General features: G+C 47.2%; 1 protein-coding gene across 1 annotated transcript; it reads right to left on the reverse strand.

Moving 5' to 3' along the window:
* Positions 1 to 310: 310 nt before the first annotated feature.
* DHRS7 (dehydrogenase/reductase 7) lies at positions 311 to 17,483 on the reverse strand. Its single transcript, XM_026053795.1, has 7 exons — positions 17,357 to 17,483; positions 12,961 to 13,113; positions 7,957 to 8,063; positions 6,786 to 7,025; positions 2,865 to 2,987; positions 1,091 to 1,306; positions 311 to 526 (listed from the first exon to the last, which is right to left on the reverse strand). The coding sequence occupies exons 1-7, from the start codon at positions 17,481 to 17,483 to the stop codon at positions 491 to 493; spliced, it is 1,002 nt and encodes a 333-aa protein (XP_025909580.1). The 3' UTR covers positions 311 to 490.
* Positions 17,484 to 18,442: the final 959 nt, after the last annotated feature.

Here is an 18,442-nt window from a genome sequence, read left to right on the forward strand (position 1 = left end):
ACACCAGCTCAGAGGTGACACCCCCCACACCTGCCCAAAAGGAACGYTCCACAAGGAGCCTATCCAGCCTTTCCTTTATGCTCCAAGCTTCTCCCACCTTGCAGAGCTACTTTTGCTTGAGATTCATTAGGAAAGAAGGTGAGGGAATTAGGATCCTGCAGCTGTCTGAGCTGGAGCCTGCTCACTGAATAGTTACAAAAGTCAAAGCACCAGAACAAAAAAAAAAAAAGAGCCTGCCTAGTGTTCTGTCTGAATTCATGTAAGCTTAAAAATCCACTTCAGGCGAGTCTATGCAAGGATGTRAAATGGGTATGTTTATAAACAGATTTTTATTCAGTTGTGTGTATACAGCTTGATATAAYTGTCAAGTTACATGATGACAGAAGCACAAGACATTATAGAATACCCAAAGTTCTTGTTTGTAGTCAGGCAATTCAAAAAAGTTACTTGAGAGTAACTCAAGGCACCAGCGTTTTGGAAAGGTTTGTTCTCAGTTATTCTTTCTCGAGTAAGAAGCATCAGCGTCCTGGAATGGAAATACATAAAATCACTTTCTCCTCCATACTTTCCCCTGTATTCAGTTTTAGGACCTTTACCCACAGTGTTTTGCCTAGAAATAGTTTGTGACAGGGGCCAGTGTGGAATAAGGAAGACTTAGGTTGCATGAGCCACCCTAATTTTTCCACTTCCTGCTTTTGGAGCACATCCATATATTTTTCCATTAATATAATTTCAATAAAAACACAGTAGGAAAATCACCCTGTGCGAAGCAGCCCTGCACATGTGTCGTCTGCGGAGTGAATGGGAGCGAAGAGCAGTGACGGGCAGCAGAGCAGCTTTGTGCCTCAGGGGAAGCGCTCAGATTACAGGCCAGACTGTCAACACTCTTAATTTCGAGCTGCATTAGATGATTTACACGGGTGCCCAGAGGTCGGGCTGGACGCGGGGCGTTACGGGAGACGCGGAGCGCCYGCTCTGCCAGGCACAGGGCAGGAAGGGAAACGGAGCCAAACTACAGCCCCGCCGTTCCCAGCGCTAAGGAGGCTGTCAGCAGGGACGGGATGGACCGAGGAGCAGGGCCCACACTCACCACGCCGCTCTTGAAGTTCTGTATCCTCCTCTTGCCCATCTTGTTCATGAGCCACCAGGCCCAGGTGGGCGCGTACTGCCACAGGTAGCACACGGCCAGGTAGGGGTTGTCGCTCACCCAGGCCTCCTTGAGGTCGTTGGCCGTGCTGACCAGCGTGAGCCGCACGCAGCGGTCGGTTCGCATCTTGTGGGACTGGTCCCCGCTGTTCTCGAGGGACTAGGGCACAGAGAGAAGAGCAGGGGTCAAACTCTGCCCTTTGGGGAGCRAAGGAGGGACATACAGGCTCTCCGCATCGAAATCTTCCTCCCAGTTTCTCCATTGTGCACAAGGAGAATTAGCCAGTCCAGCCAGACTGGGCTGGGAAGCCTGTCTTTTATATATATGTTATGTGATCTACAGATATAGATTAGCTATACCAATGCTCTATACTTGGGAAAACCTAGCACCTACCATCCCTCAGCACTCACCTTGTATAAAGCCCCTTTCCATCAGCACATCCTTGGCKAAGGGGCTGCTGAACTGCTCTCCAGGGAAGTGCAGGCCCTGCTGCTGCAGGACGGGGTTGGGAGACGCCTGGTTTACCCTCCTGGGAGCCCCTGAGCCATTCTGCAGGCGCGGGCCCTGGGAGAGGGAGGCTTCCTGTGCCAGCCACCTACCAGATCCTGTAGCACAGGTCCCAGTCACTCACACAGTTGGAGACAACCCCCGGGCACCTGGAATCCTGCCAGCCCTGCTCTAGGGACAGTYGTTCAAATGAGGGAAGAGCACCAAGCCATTTCGGTGGCAACGGTGCCTTATCTCACACCCTATCTCACACGTATCGCTGAGCAAACATCAGCCACAACCCTGTGAATTTATGTCCATTTTATTCTAGCAACAGCTCAGGGCTCAATTCGTTCCATTTTCTGCAGCCAAAGGAATTCTGGCCTGGATTTTATCTTCCTCCTGGGTCTTTTGCCATGCAGAACGCTAAGGAATTTGTTTTGCAATTTCTCCCAGTTGCTCAGAAAGAACAGTGTTGATGTCAGGCAAGTATGTAGTTGTGCAAGCCAAAAAGCCTTTCAGAATTTGAACAGAGGGGGCGGTTCTTCCCCCACCACACACACACACACACACACACACACACACACACACACAATCAGGGACTGAAGCTTCAAGTGCACTGAATTTAGCACATCCTACCAGCATGTGCCCTAGTTGGTTTTTTTTTCTAGCAGTTTTGGTAGACCATCTGTATTACAGGCAGTTGGGCAACGGGAGGGTTTTGCTTATTCCTCTCCAGCAGGCAGCAAGAGGCAGTGCAGCCTGTGCCCGGGCTCGGCCCCTGCGGAGGCTCCGCGGGCAGCACAGCAGGCAGTGCACAAACGGGGCCGAGCACACGCTGACGCCGCAGCAGCTGCAGCGGTTGTTGCGGTCCTGCCATTCCGAGCCGCTCCCCGCGCTGCCCCACAGCTCTGTCCGTCCTCCTGCTACTCACGGGTTATATACGGTGGAAGAGATGAGGCCTAACAGCCCCCAGACGTTACGTTCGTCCACTGTGGACTTGAAACTGCAAGGAATGACGTGCGTATAGTGTTATAGTCTAGTTCTGTAACATTAATTCTGTGCCCGAGTGCTTCTTGGAAAGAAGATGGGCTTAATGTTTGCYAGGAGAAAAAGGAAACCACAAGAGATCTGTTGTGCCTGCTGCAAAACTTGGATTTATCACAGTAGCATTTTGAGGGGAAATGCTGCTTTCTCTCCTCGAGAAAAAGGAGGGGAAAATTCTTCTTACCTTTGCAAGATTCTCCGTAAAGACGTTTTGGATGATCTTAGACTGGACAGGTCCTGGGCAGATGTTGATAATACTGATCTCTGGGTAATCAGTGAGCTCAGTCCGGAGAGAATTAAAAAAGCCCTAGACGAAAAGATGTGATAAAGGGATCCTCCTGGGCCACATTTCCACGTGAAGGCACCTTAACCAGTACACTGAACACAACAGGTTTCCATTGAACGCAATTCCCCCCAGTTTGTTTGACTTTTCACATTCAACATTTTATCAGCACTTACTTACCTACGTTGATAATACGAGATTATATATATAAATCACCAAGCAATCAGTCCTGGACCTCTCAAATACACAATACAAATGGTGCAAGTGCTGCCAAACTAAGAGCTCCCATATCATGGAAATCTTTTCTTTGCAGGTGGATCGTGCTTTGTGGTGACATTAAAGCTTTTAGACTGTTCCTGTAGAATAAATGGCACTGGCTCTTACTTAAAAGAGCAGTCAAAGTCCAATCGAGCCAAAGATGCACCCTTGTATTTTAGGAGGTTCAACACTGAATTCACTGCAATTTTTGAAAATTGTGACCACACAGGATATAAACACGCTACCTAAGTTAAGCTTTAGTTGCAAAAGCTGCAARTATTTGTCTTTAAGTCAACAGGGTCCAAGTTCTCCTAAGTTCCACAGCATCGAACACGGGCGGCGGTGCAGGGGGCACGCAGGGAACCCGCATTCCATGGAAAATTACATGGAAAACTGCTGGCGAAACACTGCAGAGCTGTGAGGTCGCAGCTCTGACGTGGCTATCGCAGCTCCCTGCACCTCTTCTACAYGTTGCTGTGCCAGAGCAGAGCCCCTGCGCAGGCTGGTGAGCTGCTCCCACCCCAGCACCAGTTCCCCCTCCGGTCACTCCTTTCTGGAGGCTTCAGAAAGGAAACCAGAGTCTTGAAACTTCTCTAGTTAGTGGACAAGTYTGTGCTCAGCGCAGCAGGCAACACAGCATCCACACAGCGCAGGGAAAAAGCCCCCAGGTGCCAAGGGCAGGACAGAGTGTGTGTCAGCTGTTGAGAATGGCCCTTTGGGCGCAGGGAATCCACTGCTTTTTAYCTCCAGTATTGACCCGAGCAGGGAGAGGGAGCCTTGTCCCATCTAGCCTAAACACCAGGCTATTCATCTGGTTTGTGCCCTAGGTGACCGTTAGTTATTCCATCAATAGTGAACTGTTCAAAYGAGGGTAAGGAAGAGTTTTCCCAACCCTGGCGGATTCGGAGGCCTGAAGAGGAACCGTTTTAGTCACCTCTGGGCCTCTGCAGTTGAGCAACCAAGTCCCAGCAGGTGCTGCAGACCGGGCTGAACTGCCTTCCACCAAGACAGAGACACACTCTGAAATTCTCCTGATAATTAGGGACTTAAGGACACTAGCAGTTACTGTCTGGGGCAATCAATGTGCTTATTAGACCAAGCCCTGATTAGGGAGCTTTTCGAAGGTCACCATTTCCTAAAGACTGGACGTGCCACTAATTACATGAGTGGGGAACTGGCTGAACAGCACATGAGCTCCGCAAGTATCATGATAGCAGGAAAGAAAGAGCATCAGGCTTGGACTTTCCTGGACTTACATCATGTTCTTACAGGCCTTCCAGACCTAAGTAAAGGGCTATTTCATCAGTAAAATATTGCAAAGAATTCCAATTTGGACAAATCAACATGTGCTTGTTTCAAGAACTAATTTTAATTTGTAACAGAAGTGTTTCAGTCACTACTCATGCCCGAATGCCGTTAAAAAGAAAAAAAAAAAAAAAAAAAAAAGATGGCACTTTTTCAAACAAGGCATATTTAGGATTATGACATTAACTGCCACAGCTGCAGCAGACTCCAAGACATAAATTGAAATAAACAACAGAAATCTATTAAATGAATTTATATGAGATAAACACGTATTTAACCACTGGTGGCCAAGATGTGATCTGCAGCTCAAGAAGATCCGGTAGCGCGGGGAGGGTTATAGGCACTGGGGGGACAACCAGGGAAGGACCTGGATGCTCTGCCCTGTCCCAGCCCCTCTCTGCGACGGCCACTGTCGCACACAGAGCGCAGGGTGCCCGAAGGATCCCGCCAGGCCTGGGTGCYGCAGCAGCAGGAGCCACCCCGAGGATCTGTGCCCGGCTGCCTCGGCTTGAAGGCACCGGGCGGGCAGATACTGCAGCAGCTTCCGAGCGTTGCCTGGGCCCTGGTGTCCCTGTCGAGCCACAGCTCTACACCGACCTTTACACAAGGCCCTCAGACAGAGTCTGGTTTAGAAATCTGCAGGGCAAGTCGCRTGCTTTAACACTCGAAAATAGTATTTGCAGCTCCAGGAATGAAAGAAGGAAGGGAGGTTTGGAGCATGGCCTTGTTGTTAGGCATCGGTAAGGGAAAACCGAGTTGCTTACATCTGTTTTTCAGCTCATTCTTACATAACACAGAAATTTCAGTACCCTTTCTTTGGAGCTTCCTCTTCCGCATTCTCGGTGTTAACACGCTTTAGTTCCCTGTACAACAACCTGTGAATTCCTCCCGTCCTACAATGAACTCGGATGTTTAGACCAATTGCACCACACCTGAAAGRTAGTTTCACTGAAAAACACTTAATAAATACGGGAAGAGAAATGAGTCCATGCTGCTGCTTTGTGCTTTTGTAACCTAAATCAAATGCCAGCCTCTAAAGGGCAACTCCACAACCTCCTAAAGCTAAAGGAAGAGTAACTGGACTTCTCTCCCCACTGCTAACAAAGAAAAACATTATTAGCAGAGACCTATCACTGTCTTCTACCCCTTGATTCTTTCATATGTCCAGGTTTTGCTGTCTTGGTTGCAAAATAACTGCTGAACCAGCCACTTGTTACTGCTGCTGTTAGTTAAATCCTCAAAAGGGAAGCAAAGTCACTTATTCTGTTTACGTCCTTAAATTCAGCTGGGACTAAGAGGTGCCTTTTTTATTTTAATCACAGACTACAGCTGCCTTTTAGCTTCCTGAACTCAAAATGCAGCCAATGTGGAATTCAAACAGCGGTGAAAAGACACGGCCAGAGGCAAAGTGGTCCTGTTTCACACTGGGAGTTTCAGGATACACTGATTAGGCCTAATTAAGATTGCAGTTTATTCAGTGCCAGAAACCTTCACGGGAACCCATGCTACCTCAGCGCCGCTTTCAAGCGGCGTTTCTTACAATTCCCAGTTCGTGATACGTTTCCCCACAAGTCATAACCACAGTATAAATATTTTCACAGTGTGGACGTGATAGGAAGTAGCAGAGGGGAATCTAAGCTTGGGGCAAGTGGTGGAGCCAGGTCGGGAGTGGAAGTTTTCCCATTTAACAAATGATATACTATTAAAAACACAGGTATATTTAAGAGCAGAATATTTCTCTGTAACTCCAGTTTATTCAATAGGATTTCATCTATATAAATGCTGTCTTTAAAGGCTTTTTTTTCCTATTTAAAAGAACACCTATTCTCTGTTTTCCCTCTTTCTGCTTCCCAATAGCAGCATCACACCAGGAAATCCAGCCCTGCAGTTTATAGAGCCCTCAGGCTCAACTTTTGCTTTGAGAAGAAAAAATATTAGTGAGGAATTTCTAGTGCCACTGTTTGCTGAAGGGCCTGAAGTCCAACTCAAGGGCAATTTAGAGGTGGCAACATTAGAAGCTAGAGGAAAAAAAGAAAAACATTCTCTCCTAAGTCTTAGAGTCAGAAGCACTAATTTTCAGAGCACATTAATTCCAAAGGACTTTCAGCAGCTAAGTTATATTTATTCTATGCAGAGAAAGGCAGTCTCACCTGAAATTGCACAGGCCTCAGTTCTCCACAAGGAACAGATGCTACAGCACTAAAACAAGCTGGCTAATTACATAACAAGGCATAATTAATTTCTAAAAATGTAACTCACCTGCAGAGCATGTTTGCTGGCGCAGTACCCCGAGGCAAGAGGGGCTCCCATGATACCCATCACACTGCTCACGGTGACAATCTTCCCTTTTCGCCTTTGGATCATGTGATTCAGGACATACTTTGTTAACGAGATTGTACCCAGGTAGTTAAGCTCCATTATGGCACTGAAAACATCCAGGTTTGTATCCACAAACAGMGAGCGCTGGGAGCGTCCACCATTGTTGATCAAAACATCAATCTCGGGAAAGATAAAAGTGATTAATTAATTAATGCAACACGGTTTCTTTAATACMTGCACTCCCTCTAGTCCTGCCTCTGCCAGTAAAGTAAGAACTACTGAAAATATTTCGGTAGCCCCTTTCTCCTTCACACATCCGCCCTGGGTTGAGGACGGTGAATTCTGAGCTGGGTCAGCAAGAGATGGACGTAGGGAAGTGGGCCGAGCAAAGGCGGAGGAGGCTCCTCAGGGGCAGCCCTGGCAGCCCAAATCCTTCTCTACCTGCTGTTTGTAACTCTGCCACATGGCAGCCAGCACTGCTGGATGTGCCGGGCCTGCACGGTGGGTTGTGTGCAATTATGGGATCTAAGTGCAGCACATAATAGGTGAAACAAATCTAGTGCTGATAGTTTTGCTATGACTAACAGGCCAGCTCAAAGCTTCACATACTGTGGTTAAATTAGCTAGACTTGACTCTAGCACCTCGGTGTTCCGTGCTACTCATCTGAAGACTATGCAGCAAAGTGGGGAAACAGTTGTGCCAGAAATGGCCAGTTTTGACCCAGGTAGCTCTAATCCCAAACTACAYGCATTACTGAAATGGCAAAATAAAGGTTCTGGCTTCCATATAGACTCTTAAAGCCAAATTATACCCTGGAGGGTTGCTCCGGTTGGGCCTGACATCTAGTGACATCAAATAATTGATTTTCTTTAGTTCTTGGCAACGGCCAAGGATTATTTGTTCACTGCAGCTTCTATGTAAAACCTGTTGAGGCCCAGAAACAAGCAGAAGGGATGAGAATTCAGGTCCTTTCTTGTATGCTCAATTATGAAACTTGAGTAAGGTGACCAAACTGCTGAATTTACTGGCAGAATAAAAGCAAAAGAAGAATATATGCAGGGATAGGTCACCTGGCTGGAGCTGAAGTTCAGCCTCGGACCTGCACCTTACCTTGCCAAAATGCTTAAGGACGCTGTTGGTTGCAGCTTCATGAGAGCTTCTCTGAGTCAAGTCAAGCGGCAAAACAAGGATATCTTTATCACCCAAGTTGCTGATCTCTAAAAACAACCATAAAATGAATGGGAAACCACAAAATCACCAATGTGACAATAACAAGAAATTCAATTTGCTTTTAAACCCCATTTATTTTCACTAAGGAAAAAGACACCAACAGACTGTATCATTAAGTTGGAAGATAAGCATTCAGGTTTGTTTTCATTACAGTCCCTACACAGGATCCATTTCTAACCCGTTCCTACTAAAGCCCCCCTTTCCCCACCCTGTTTTTCACTTGTAAAAAAATTTGACTTTATTAAATGAAAAGGATTGTGCATCATAATACAAATAAATAAATAAAGCCAAAACTGCAGTAGTTAGGAGTAACATGCAACAGGATTGTTTGATAAAAATTTTTTATCAGGCTATTCAGATGCAGCGTATTGGCAGCTTTGACATTTTGTTTGTAGAGAACTGTTCAACCCTGGACATTCCAGGCAATAGGAAGAGCACGTTCATCCCCAAAAAGACATACAGGAGAAGCTAGATTATTGTAGAGAGCTTCTGTTTAATTCAAAGTTTTTAAACTTATCCATCCCCTGAAATAAAAGTCAGCTGTCATCAAGGTCAAGTCTTTGTGCTGCGTTTTTCCACCACTGCCTCTTTGGAACAACTGGGCTTTTCCATTAAAAGTATTTCTTGCAAAGTGATTTGCTTTGGGGAAGATGACTCACACAAAACAAAGGTCTCAATGTTAAACCTATTTCCCTCCCAGCGAGATATATGTTGGACTAGATGATCTCTAGAGGTCCCTTTCAACCTTAATGAWTCTGTGATATAGCATGGTTTCCGTGGTTTAACTTTTTATTGTAAACTGATTGCTAGCAACAACTACGTGTCCTTGCTCCCCATCAACAAGCTGGGCTCTCAGCCCGCCAGCCTGCGGCCCTGCTTCTTTGATTACCCTGTCTGTRCATACAGGTAAGGCTGAACTCTGTCTTCACCATAATGGGCCAATACGTAAATTGCTTAAATCCATAAACTGCCTCTGCTCAAAGGTCACTAGTACTTACACAACTGGATGTATGAAACCCCTTGTTTGGTTTAAAGCTACCACTCTTTCCAGTTCTACCTCTTTTCCACCCGCCCAGCTCCCCCTGTTTCTGCCTCTTTTTAAAAGCAGCAGGAAAATCCATGCAGGTTGAAGGGCTTTCTGCAGGACACCCGCATGTCAAGGGGGAATGGAATGGGGCATGCTGGGGCTGGAATTGTTTCTGCTGTGGATGCCCCTCACTGCCCAGCTAACGCRGCCACGACACTGAACCAGAAGGAAAGCAGCACAGCAGGAGATGAGGGCTGCTGATTTAAGCTGGTTTCTGCCCTGCAGCAAAGCACGCAGCGGGCAGAGCAGTTCCGCCCCTCGCAGCYGCTTCTCTGCTAGGGGCAGGAATCCTGGCTTTGCTTGTTCTTCACAGAACRACTTCCATGTCCCTTCAGACAGCATTTCTGTTGCTGAGACCCMACCTTCCCTGCTGCTGCCATGCCTGCCCTCTTCGTTGTGTCTTTGGGCAGCTGCACAGTATCCATGGGGCAGCACCTTGCTCCCCATTACGGTCTCAACGATGCTCTCCATTCCATTTCCTGATAACCCCTCAGATTCTCTTCAGCATCTCCTATTTTCTATTTCTATTTTGCACCAGTACCCTTCCACAAAACATGAGCCTTCAATAAAGGCTGGTCTATGTGACCTCCCGAGGTCACTTCCAACCTCAACTACTGTGCAATTCTGTGACTTATAGACAGCAATGTCTGTCATTCATTTGGCAGAGCCTCTATCCAGATTTAAAGCACACACGAGCTTGATCAAACTGAGAAGCCATCCCACCTCATTTTTTGCTTTTAAAAGTTGTTAAGACAAAAGTGGCAACGTTACTGATGAAATTCAACTCATATCGCAAAGGYGGCCTGGGGAAAAATACAAAAGCCACCTAAAAATCAGATGAGGAAGTTTTACATGTTGTTTTCTCTCTCTCCTACAGAAGTTAATGAAGTCTGTTGAATTGGCATTAACACAGCTCCTTCACTGTACTTTGCTTCTCTCCTTCAGCATTTTAGTAGTGAAGAAAAATACATTAATGCGAATCTTAAATGATGTCTCCATCTTCAACAAGTGCACTTTGCTTCTCATCTTAATATGTAAATCTAAGTTGTTGTTATGTGTATAGCAACCACAGCAAGCATGTTAGAACCCGTCAGGTCCAATTATGMCACCCAATTCAGCCAAACTCATGTTGGTGTCAGGTGTGGCAATTCCATAGCCACAATCCAGCCTATCTGACTCGAGCCTTACAGATTATTCTTGCACACAAATGAACATAGAGTGGGTGACAGGGACAAGCTACCCAGGAAGCCCACAGAAGCCCGGATGGGATTAGGAAGGTCCAAGCGCAGATGCAGTTGGAACTGGTGAGGAAAGTRAAGAGCAACAGGAAGGGCTTCCATAGGAAGAGCAGGAAAGCCAAATACGGAGTGAGCCTATGGCTGTGTAGGGATGGTGCTGGCAGGTGGCCTTGGTCTTTGTTAGCAACATCCACCCTCAGGTCACCCACGTTTCTGAGGACAGTGTCTCGGATACTGCCARAGTCACAGAAAAATCAAGTTGGGGACAAACTGGACATATAAAAGGTGCCAGATTCCAGAATCCACGAGTTCTGAGAGAGCAGCAATTGCTACAGGGCCATTTTGAAAGGCTGTGTGCAAAAGGCCTCCAGCAACTGCAAGAAGGCAACTGTGACCCAGCCCAACCTTGGTCTTAGAGAAAACGATGTAACAAATCATCCTGAAAGCCCTTTCCTGGCATATGAAGGTCATGGAGATGATCCAGCAGCCAGGATTGATCTCCCAAGGGCAACCACCACCTGACCAACCTAATCACCTGTTGTCCATCTTGCTACATAGATTTCTCCGTCATCTTCTATAGCTTCCTTGTAGCTACATGGGGGAAATAAGGGCTAGATGAGTGAATAAAGATGCACAGAAAACTGGGCCCAAAGGCTTACAGTCAGTGCTCCAAAGTTCAATGTGTGAGTGCTACGAGTGGTGTCCCTCTAAGGCTGAAACCTTTCGATTATCTTCATTAATGACCCAGATCATGGCATGAAGCCAGGCCAGCATCAGCTCTGCAAGGGAGGAACTGAGGTCATGGGGGAAGGACAACAAAAAGTTGAACCTAAGTCAATTTTGCACCTAAGCAGGGAGTTGTTGCTCAGCATGGCCTGGGAAAACCATTCAGGGGTCTCTGCCAGAGGGGCTCAGCTGGAGCCCCATGTCACTTCTGGGGCCCTCTAGTACAAGGCTGGAGAGACCAGTGCAAGGCGGCCAAGGTGGCTGGGGGCCAGGACAGAGCAATGAAAGCCTGGAGCTGACCTCAGGCAGCCTTGAGAGGAGGGGAAGTGGCACCAATTGCTGTCCTTCACTTCTTAAAGACTAGCTATGGAAAAAAAAATGAGCCCATCTTCTCTGAAGTTCACGGCAAAATGCACAAATTGCAGCAAGGGACATTCCAAATACAACTATTTTTCCCCTCACATCTAACGTGGGCTATTAAGCACTTGAATAGATATCTAAGGAGGCAGCTGRATCTCTCAGCAGGACAAGAAAACAAAGTGTGGTTTTAAGGAGCTGCACTGATTTATATCAGCTAAAGATGTGGCAGAACCACAGCAGTACTGGCTAGGTCATATATCCAAACAAAAGAAAAGGATGTCACTGAAGAGCTTCCAATATTCCTACTAATCTAGCCAATAGCTAAAAGAAAAAGCCAGAGCAGAGCTTTGCAGAAAGCATTSCTTCATAAGACCTTAGAGCTAATATATAACAGATAAAACATGTGGCGGGGGGAGGCTTCAAATTGGCAAAAGCAGAATTTACCTTAGGTAAATTCACCCTCTTGCCTCATATCAGTTGTGATGATCTTTCGGAATATTCCTTAGAACATTGCACTCAAACGGGGCCCGAGAGGGGACACCCAGGATTAGGGCTCCTCTCCTGTGTGGTCAAAGTTTTGTAATAAGGACAAACTGCTGCAGACGCCAACCCAGGGACACACGTTCACTGCCACGAACCATTGCATCATGCAGCCTTGGAAATTTGTTGRTTTTCACCCCTTAACCACGCTGTCAATTTAAGTCCCTCTATCCCCTTTGGAAAAAAGTATGTATTGAAGCTTTTTTGAAGCGTAAGAAAATGGAAATAAGAAATTGTGTGTTTTTAAGTTTAGATTTCTAAAAACACGCTCAAAACAGCCCTCTATCCGTAACACACAAAAATTGCCTCCCTCTCCCTGCCAAGCCWGAAAATGGTGGCAGGGAGGAGGAAAAGAAGGCAGGGCAGCAGGAGGAAGAGTCAGAGCTAGATTCAGCAAGCATATGAAAGGTAACTGGAATAGTTAAATATCCTGCCTCATATTCATTCTTCTTGATCTGCAGCACATCACCCACTTCACAATCCATCAGAACAACTTTTTCTGAACATTTTTATTTATTCCTTTTCCAAAAGGGTGATTTCTTGGCAGCTGGTCAGACTGCAATATGCACAAACATGAAGGAAGATGTTTTCCATGAGTAGCATGTAGTTACATGATCTTTTTCTAAAAAAAAAAAAATTCCTCTCTTTGTTCCTGTGGTTTTTTTTTTTTTTTTTTAAATCTAGTGACTTTTGAAACCACTAGCAATTGTGTAATGAGATTTTTAGATATCACTGGTATGTTCAGGAACTCGTAGTGCCCGTCTTCCCAAAAGCTTCTTGCTTCAGAGGAGAAACCACTCGCTTCAAAGCCACAGTGAAGCTACACATAAAATTTACTTCTCTCATGACGTTTATTACCATGACGTGTGGGTTAGTATTTCTCTGGCAACTCCCTCGCAGCAAGAGGGCTTGCACGAGGTAGTTTATACTCACCGAGGCATTTCTTCTTCACTCTCTGCAGCTCGTCCTCTCTCCTCGCCGAGATGGCAAGCAGGGCTCCTATCCTGGCCAGCTGATAAGCCAGTTCCTCTCCGATTCCACTCGAAGCTCCCGTCACCCAGACAACTTTGCCAGGCAGTTCATTYTCTGTCAAAAGAATCAAAGCAACAGGTCACCCATCACCAATACTAGAAATCATAATCAAGCCATTGTGGGTTCACCCCTTGATAGTGTTTGTAGCAAATGTACTCTACTTTTACTAAAAAAAAAAAAAAAGATCCACATTTCTTTATTTTTAAGTCAGGTGCAGTTGTGAAATTGTCCGGTGCTGCTCTGTTGTCACTTGAACTTTGGTCCAAGGCTAATCTGAGTAAACACTGATTATCTCTCCGTGGTGGACGAAGATTGACTGCATTTCTGCGGACCATCCACACACAGCATTTTCACTGACCTCAACAAGAGCTTAGGAGAAAAAGAAAGAACTTGGAGAAGTGACAGAAAACACCTGCTATATAGACAACCCCCAAACCCCCAAAATGCAGTAATTGCAGCCTGAAGAAAATTCCCTGAACACAGGAATGTTCATCCACTTGGTTTTGAACCTAATGCAAGCCAAATACTTTGCTTTTCTAAGTACCGTAAACAGAGTTCCCACTGTGTAAGCCCTTGAGTGCCTCTGCTATACGCCCCTATCACCTGCCCAGGTGTGTTGCTTTAGCTTCTAGTAAATATGTTATCTTATTCCTTTTATTCCTTTGTTCATATGCCCATTCCCCCTTCCCTGCAGTTTTCCCAACTGCCTACCACACACCTGCATGCTGGGAAAAGGCTTAGCTTTTCAGGTAGAACTATATTCAAAAATCAACAAGTAAAATAGAGAGATGCTCATCGTTCGTCTAGAACACGATTTAAGGGTGTATGATCAGCTAAAAAGAGAGCAGCATCCAGAGCACATCTCTGACACTCACGTGTTCTCCAGAGCAGCCTCAGAGAAAACCTGAGCCCMGTCTCAGGGTGCTGCTGAGAGGAGCTCCCGGTTATCAAGTCTGCACAGAGAAAGATTCCAACAATTTCTGGCCACATAGGACTCATGTCTCAGAACTAAACTTAGAACTAAAGAAGAGTCAAATTCAGACTTCAAGCCAGTCTATTCTGAAAAAGGCCATAAAATGAGCTGGATAAAAAATGCTGTTAACTCATCTGTTCGTTTAGTTTATCAAACTTTTCAGCAAAGAGAAATCCCTCCTAAAACTAAGAAAAACAACCAACCACTTTACTTTCTCATAACAAAGCCCATTTCCAAAAAAACAAGAGGTGCATTTTGAAGTTAACGTGGGAGTGGGAAGAATCAGTGTTACTGAAGGAGTAGGAACAGCTATTTTATTAATAATTACACTAAAAGACTGTGTCCTTAAATGATTTTCATCCTCAATCAAGGAATACAGAGGTTCATCTCTCAGGTTAAATCTGGGGGGCCAAAATGCTGTGTTTACAAACACTACAAGGACAGGAGAAACTGTTCTCCCAGCAAGGGCAAACCTCATCCCCGCCTGCCACACATCTCTTGTTATTCAGAAGAAATTCACCTCCTTCCACCATTGCTTCTGCTTTCAAACCTGCCTTGGACTGTCTCACTGCAGTTAGTCAGGATCTTGTTCCATGGATAGAATAATTAACTGAGATAAGGAAAGTTTTCCACCCATTCTTCGGTGCTGAGAGCTGCCAAACACTGCGCTACTGGTAGTTAACATGATGCAAAGCCTAGCTCAAATACTGCTGTAGAACAGGCCCCAAACTAGCTGGTTCTAGAATCAATGTCCTGCTGCTACTGGAAATAACATGGTACAGTTAATTTTTAAACTTAAAAGAAATAAAAGTGGAAAACATTATTACTAACCATTAACTTTTGCATTACAAGGCGTAACTAATGAGAGGATGAAGAGACTACTAGTGCAGGTAATCCAAAAAACGTTTCTGCAGTTCAGCTTCATTTTAGAGTTTTCTCTATGATCATATAGTTCCTATAGATGGCTATTTAATTAACAGGGAGAAAAAAAAAAAAAAAAAAGGAATTTTGGAGCCGAGCACCCGCTGCTCCCCCTACAAGGGATCACACTGTTTAAAGAGCCTTCACATGGATAYCTAAGCAAAAACACCCTCCTTGGGTCAATCCTGCTACCCTGGCTGAAKGGCTGCTGCTCAGCTGAAGTGAGACACAATCCACAGTGAAAGTCACCCAGCACCCAGTAACTTTTGCTTCCCAATCACATAAGCATTTAAAACATGGGAAAACAATTTGGTGTCTGCCATGGACAAATGCCACAACCTTCACTATAGGTGTGAACCACTGATATGGAACCAGTCTTACCTCTATTATAGCTATTAAGCCATAATTCCTAAGTATTCCGGCCATTATCTGTAAGTACAGCTTGCAGAGCAAGCTTGTTCTGCAACACAACACATGAGTGTTTTCTGATAAATAAGTTTTCTGCAAGAATGTCCACAGAAATCCATGCTAAGGCTGTAGAAGCTGTTGCACAGCAATAGTGCTCCATGTCAGCTTTAAACAAAGCTTTTCTCCGTGTCATCCGTGCATTACTTMCCTAGAGATACCTGCATGAACCACATTACAGACACTACCAATAAGGGGAGGAAGAAGAGAAGGAAAACTTATTTGAAGAAACAATTTTTTTTAGCMTTTGTCCCTTCTGTTTTCCCAAAGGTTACAATCTCTAGAGGGTTTGTGTCTCGTGTACATGTACATGGCAGCGTAATCAGCAAAATGCCACCTATCTGCTACTGCCTTTGCTACACGTTTCAGTTAATTGCAAGCATTGAGGCTGGGGTTCTTTTAACCAGGAAATTCCTTCATCTCCTCAGAGAATTGCAGAAGGACAAATTCCTGGCTCACTTTGTGTATAATATTTGAAAGAGTGATGTTAGAAAGAAATCTTTATTACTGCCATTATGGAGGAATTTTTGGCGAGCAGGTAAAAGATTTCCAGGCTTCCAGGGAGCCTGAAGGTTACATTCAAGTAAAGCTCTGTCCATCTGAGGGTTGCTCAAGCTCCCTGGGCTGCRCACACAGATCGCTTGAAAGGGCAAAGCTTAAATTTGGGTTGTGTTTGTCGAGGTTTATCTTGTTTCTCTACCTTGACACTTCAGCGATCTTGCCAAAGTCCATGTCCACATGCACACTCTCCTATGGGAGCTGCTATGCAGTGCGAAACCTGCACACAGATGGTGACAGGATTGCTCCTACAGATTTAAATGGGGTATTTCCTGCACTTTCACCCCTTGCGCACACTTTGGTGTTCTCCATTTCACAGGCGGGCACTTTTTGAAACTTTCAGCTCAAACACCTGCATGAGCCACCTGGTACACCCCACTCCAAGGTGAGATGTGCAGAAACTTACAGTATATATGCTAAATATATATATATGGCATAAATTTCTGCATATACTATCCCAGAGCATATATCTATCTGCACGTATGCAGAAACTTTTGGCTCAAAAGGCTCTATTAAGCCGTTAAAACTACTGCCCTTGAAGATCTTCATTAGGCTGGGCAGCAGCACAGCCAGATCACAGAGGYGGGCACATGCAGAAGTGAAAGTCACTCTCCGACGTGATTTTGCCGAACCTTGGTGTCTACAGGCATGTAAAACAACACATTACTGGGAATACAAGCGTGKGCAGCACGTTGGCACCGTGCTGCTCCCCTGTGCCCTTTGGGGAACAGTTCTCGGAAGCAGACACCCATTTACCCTGAGGTTAGTGCTCCCATTTGYGGCACGGAGCTCGGCGGGATGAGGCCAAGCTCAGCAAAACGCGAGTTAAACAGACCACAACTTGCTTCCCAAGGAGGCGCCAGGAGGAGGCCGCCCCAAGGATGAGCTTTGGGAAGGGGTTTGCGGAGGAACACAGGCAGGAAGCAGCTCCAAGGCCTGCTGGCACCCTGAGAGAAGCAGGCAGCGGATCCAAAGGGGTCCAAAGGAGGGGAGGCGACAGCTCCGGGCCACCCAAGCACCCTCCTGTCTCACCCACCCATGTGCCTCTTACTCATCTGTCACCCATCACGGGGCCTCCCTTCTCTCAGCTCCCAGGAGCGGGACACCAGCCAGTTCTGGGGCTGCACGAGTCCAGAGGGTGTTTTCCACAGCCTTAATTCTGGATTCAACAGGTGCCAGCACCACTTTTGGGAGCAGCGCGCTGCAGCGCCAGGCACCGCACACCACACTGGCAGGGCACAGGGGCAGGCAAARGATGTCTCGGGGTTGCAGATGGGCGGATTTTTCGCGGTTTCTCCTCAGAGGAGCCGCGGCTGGAGCCCGGCGGCCCCCCATACCCCCCAACAGGCGCGGCGKCCCCGCGGGCAGCGCCGCCCTTACCTGGCCTCCTGCCCCGCCACTCGGCCCACAGCAGCGTGAGGTCGCCGTCCGCCCGCCGCCAGCGCAGCAGCAGCGCCACGAGCGCCACGAGCGCCGCGGCCGCCACCAGCGCGCACACCCCCGCCATGGCCGCCGCCGCCCGCCCCGCCGCGCGCCTATATGCGGCGCGGGAGGCGCCGCCGCCATGGCCGCCCGGCCCCTTCCCCGCCCTCCATCGCCGCCTCCCGCCGCCAGGGCGGCCCCGAGGGCGCCCCGGCCTCGCAGGTCCCCTCGGTACCCAGGGCAGCTCCCTCAGGCCCCATGAAGCGCCCCGCGATGCCCCCTGGCCGGGGGTCCCAGGCCAGGCGTGGGGGACATGTTGTGTCCCCACCAGGCACCCAAACTGCCACTCTCGTGCTGTGGCGTGGCCATGGCCGAGCGGGTGGCCCCGCCACGGCCCTGCGGTTTAATTAAGCTCCAGCAGTGCAAGGAGCCCAGAGACTGCTGGAAATGGGGTCCCTTGCGCCCAGTTTTTTGCTGCCGGTTTCTAGATTAYGTAGGTAGAGACTCCAGGGTGCTGCCACATGCAGCTTGCAGACATCCCCCCGCTATCCAAGCGTTTCAAAGGCTCCTGTGCCCAGAGGAAGGGGTACTGGAAAGGGGGATCCATAGCGATTCCTGACCCCTCTCCACTGGATCCATCAGGGATAGCGCGGGGTCACAGTGCTGGGTCATTCCCAGCTCCGTGGATGACCACAGATATTGGTGGATCAACTCTTGAAACCACTACAACATTTGCACCTTCTGAAACAAAACAGTGTTTTCCCGAGGCAAAACGCAGTGACAGCCTGACCTGAACTCCGGACACTGCTCCGGACACTGTTGTTCCTAGCAGAGATTTCCATCAGCCCAGGCAGTAGGGAGGGCAGGGGAAGCTGCTGACATAAAAACAGCCTTTCCAGACATCCCCTATCAGTCAAAACCTGACCCCAAAACCAAGGGGAAATGGCAGGGAAGCCCATGCTCAGCCAACATACTGGGTTTCTGTTAACAGCACCTCCACTCTGCCTCCATCTCAGTCCTTACCAACTAACTGCTCACACTGTT

This window comes from Nothoprocta perdicaria, unplaced genomic scaffold (assembly GCF_003342845.1).
Source record: "Nothoprocta perdicaria isolate Ctin4 unplaced genomic scaffold, notPer1 scaffold_118, whole genome shotgun sequence".
In the NCBI taxonomy this organism is placed as follows: Eukaryota; Metazoa; Chordata; class Aves; order Tinamiformes; family Tinamidae; genus Nothoprocta; species Nothoprocta perdicaria.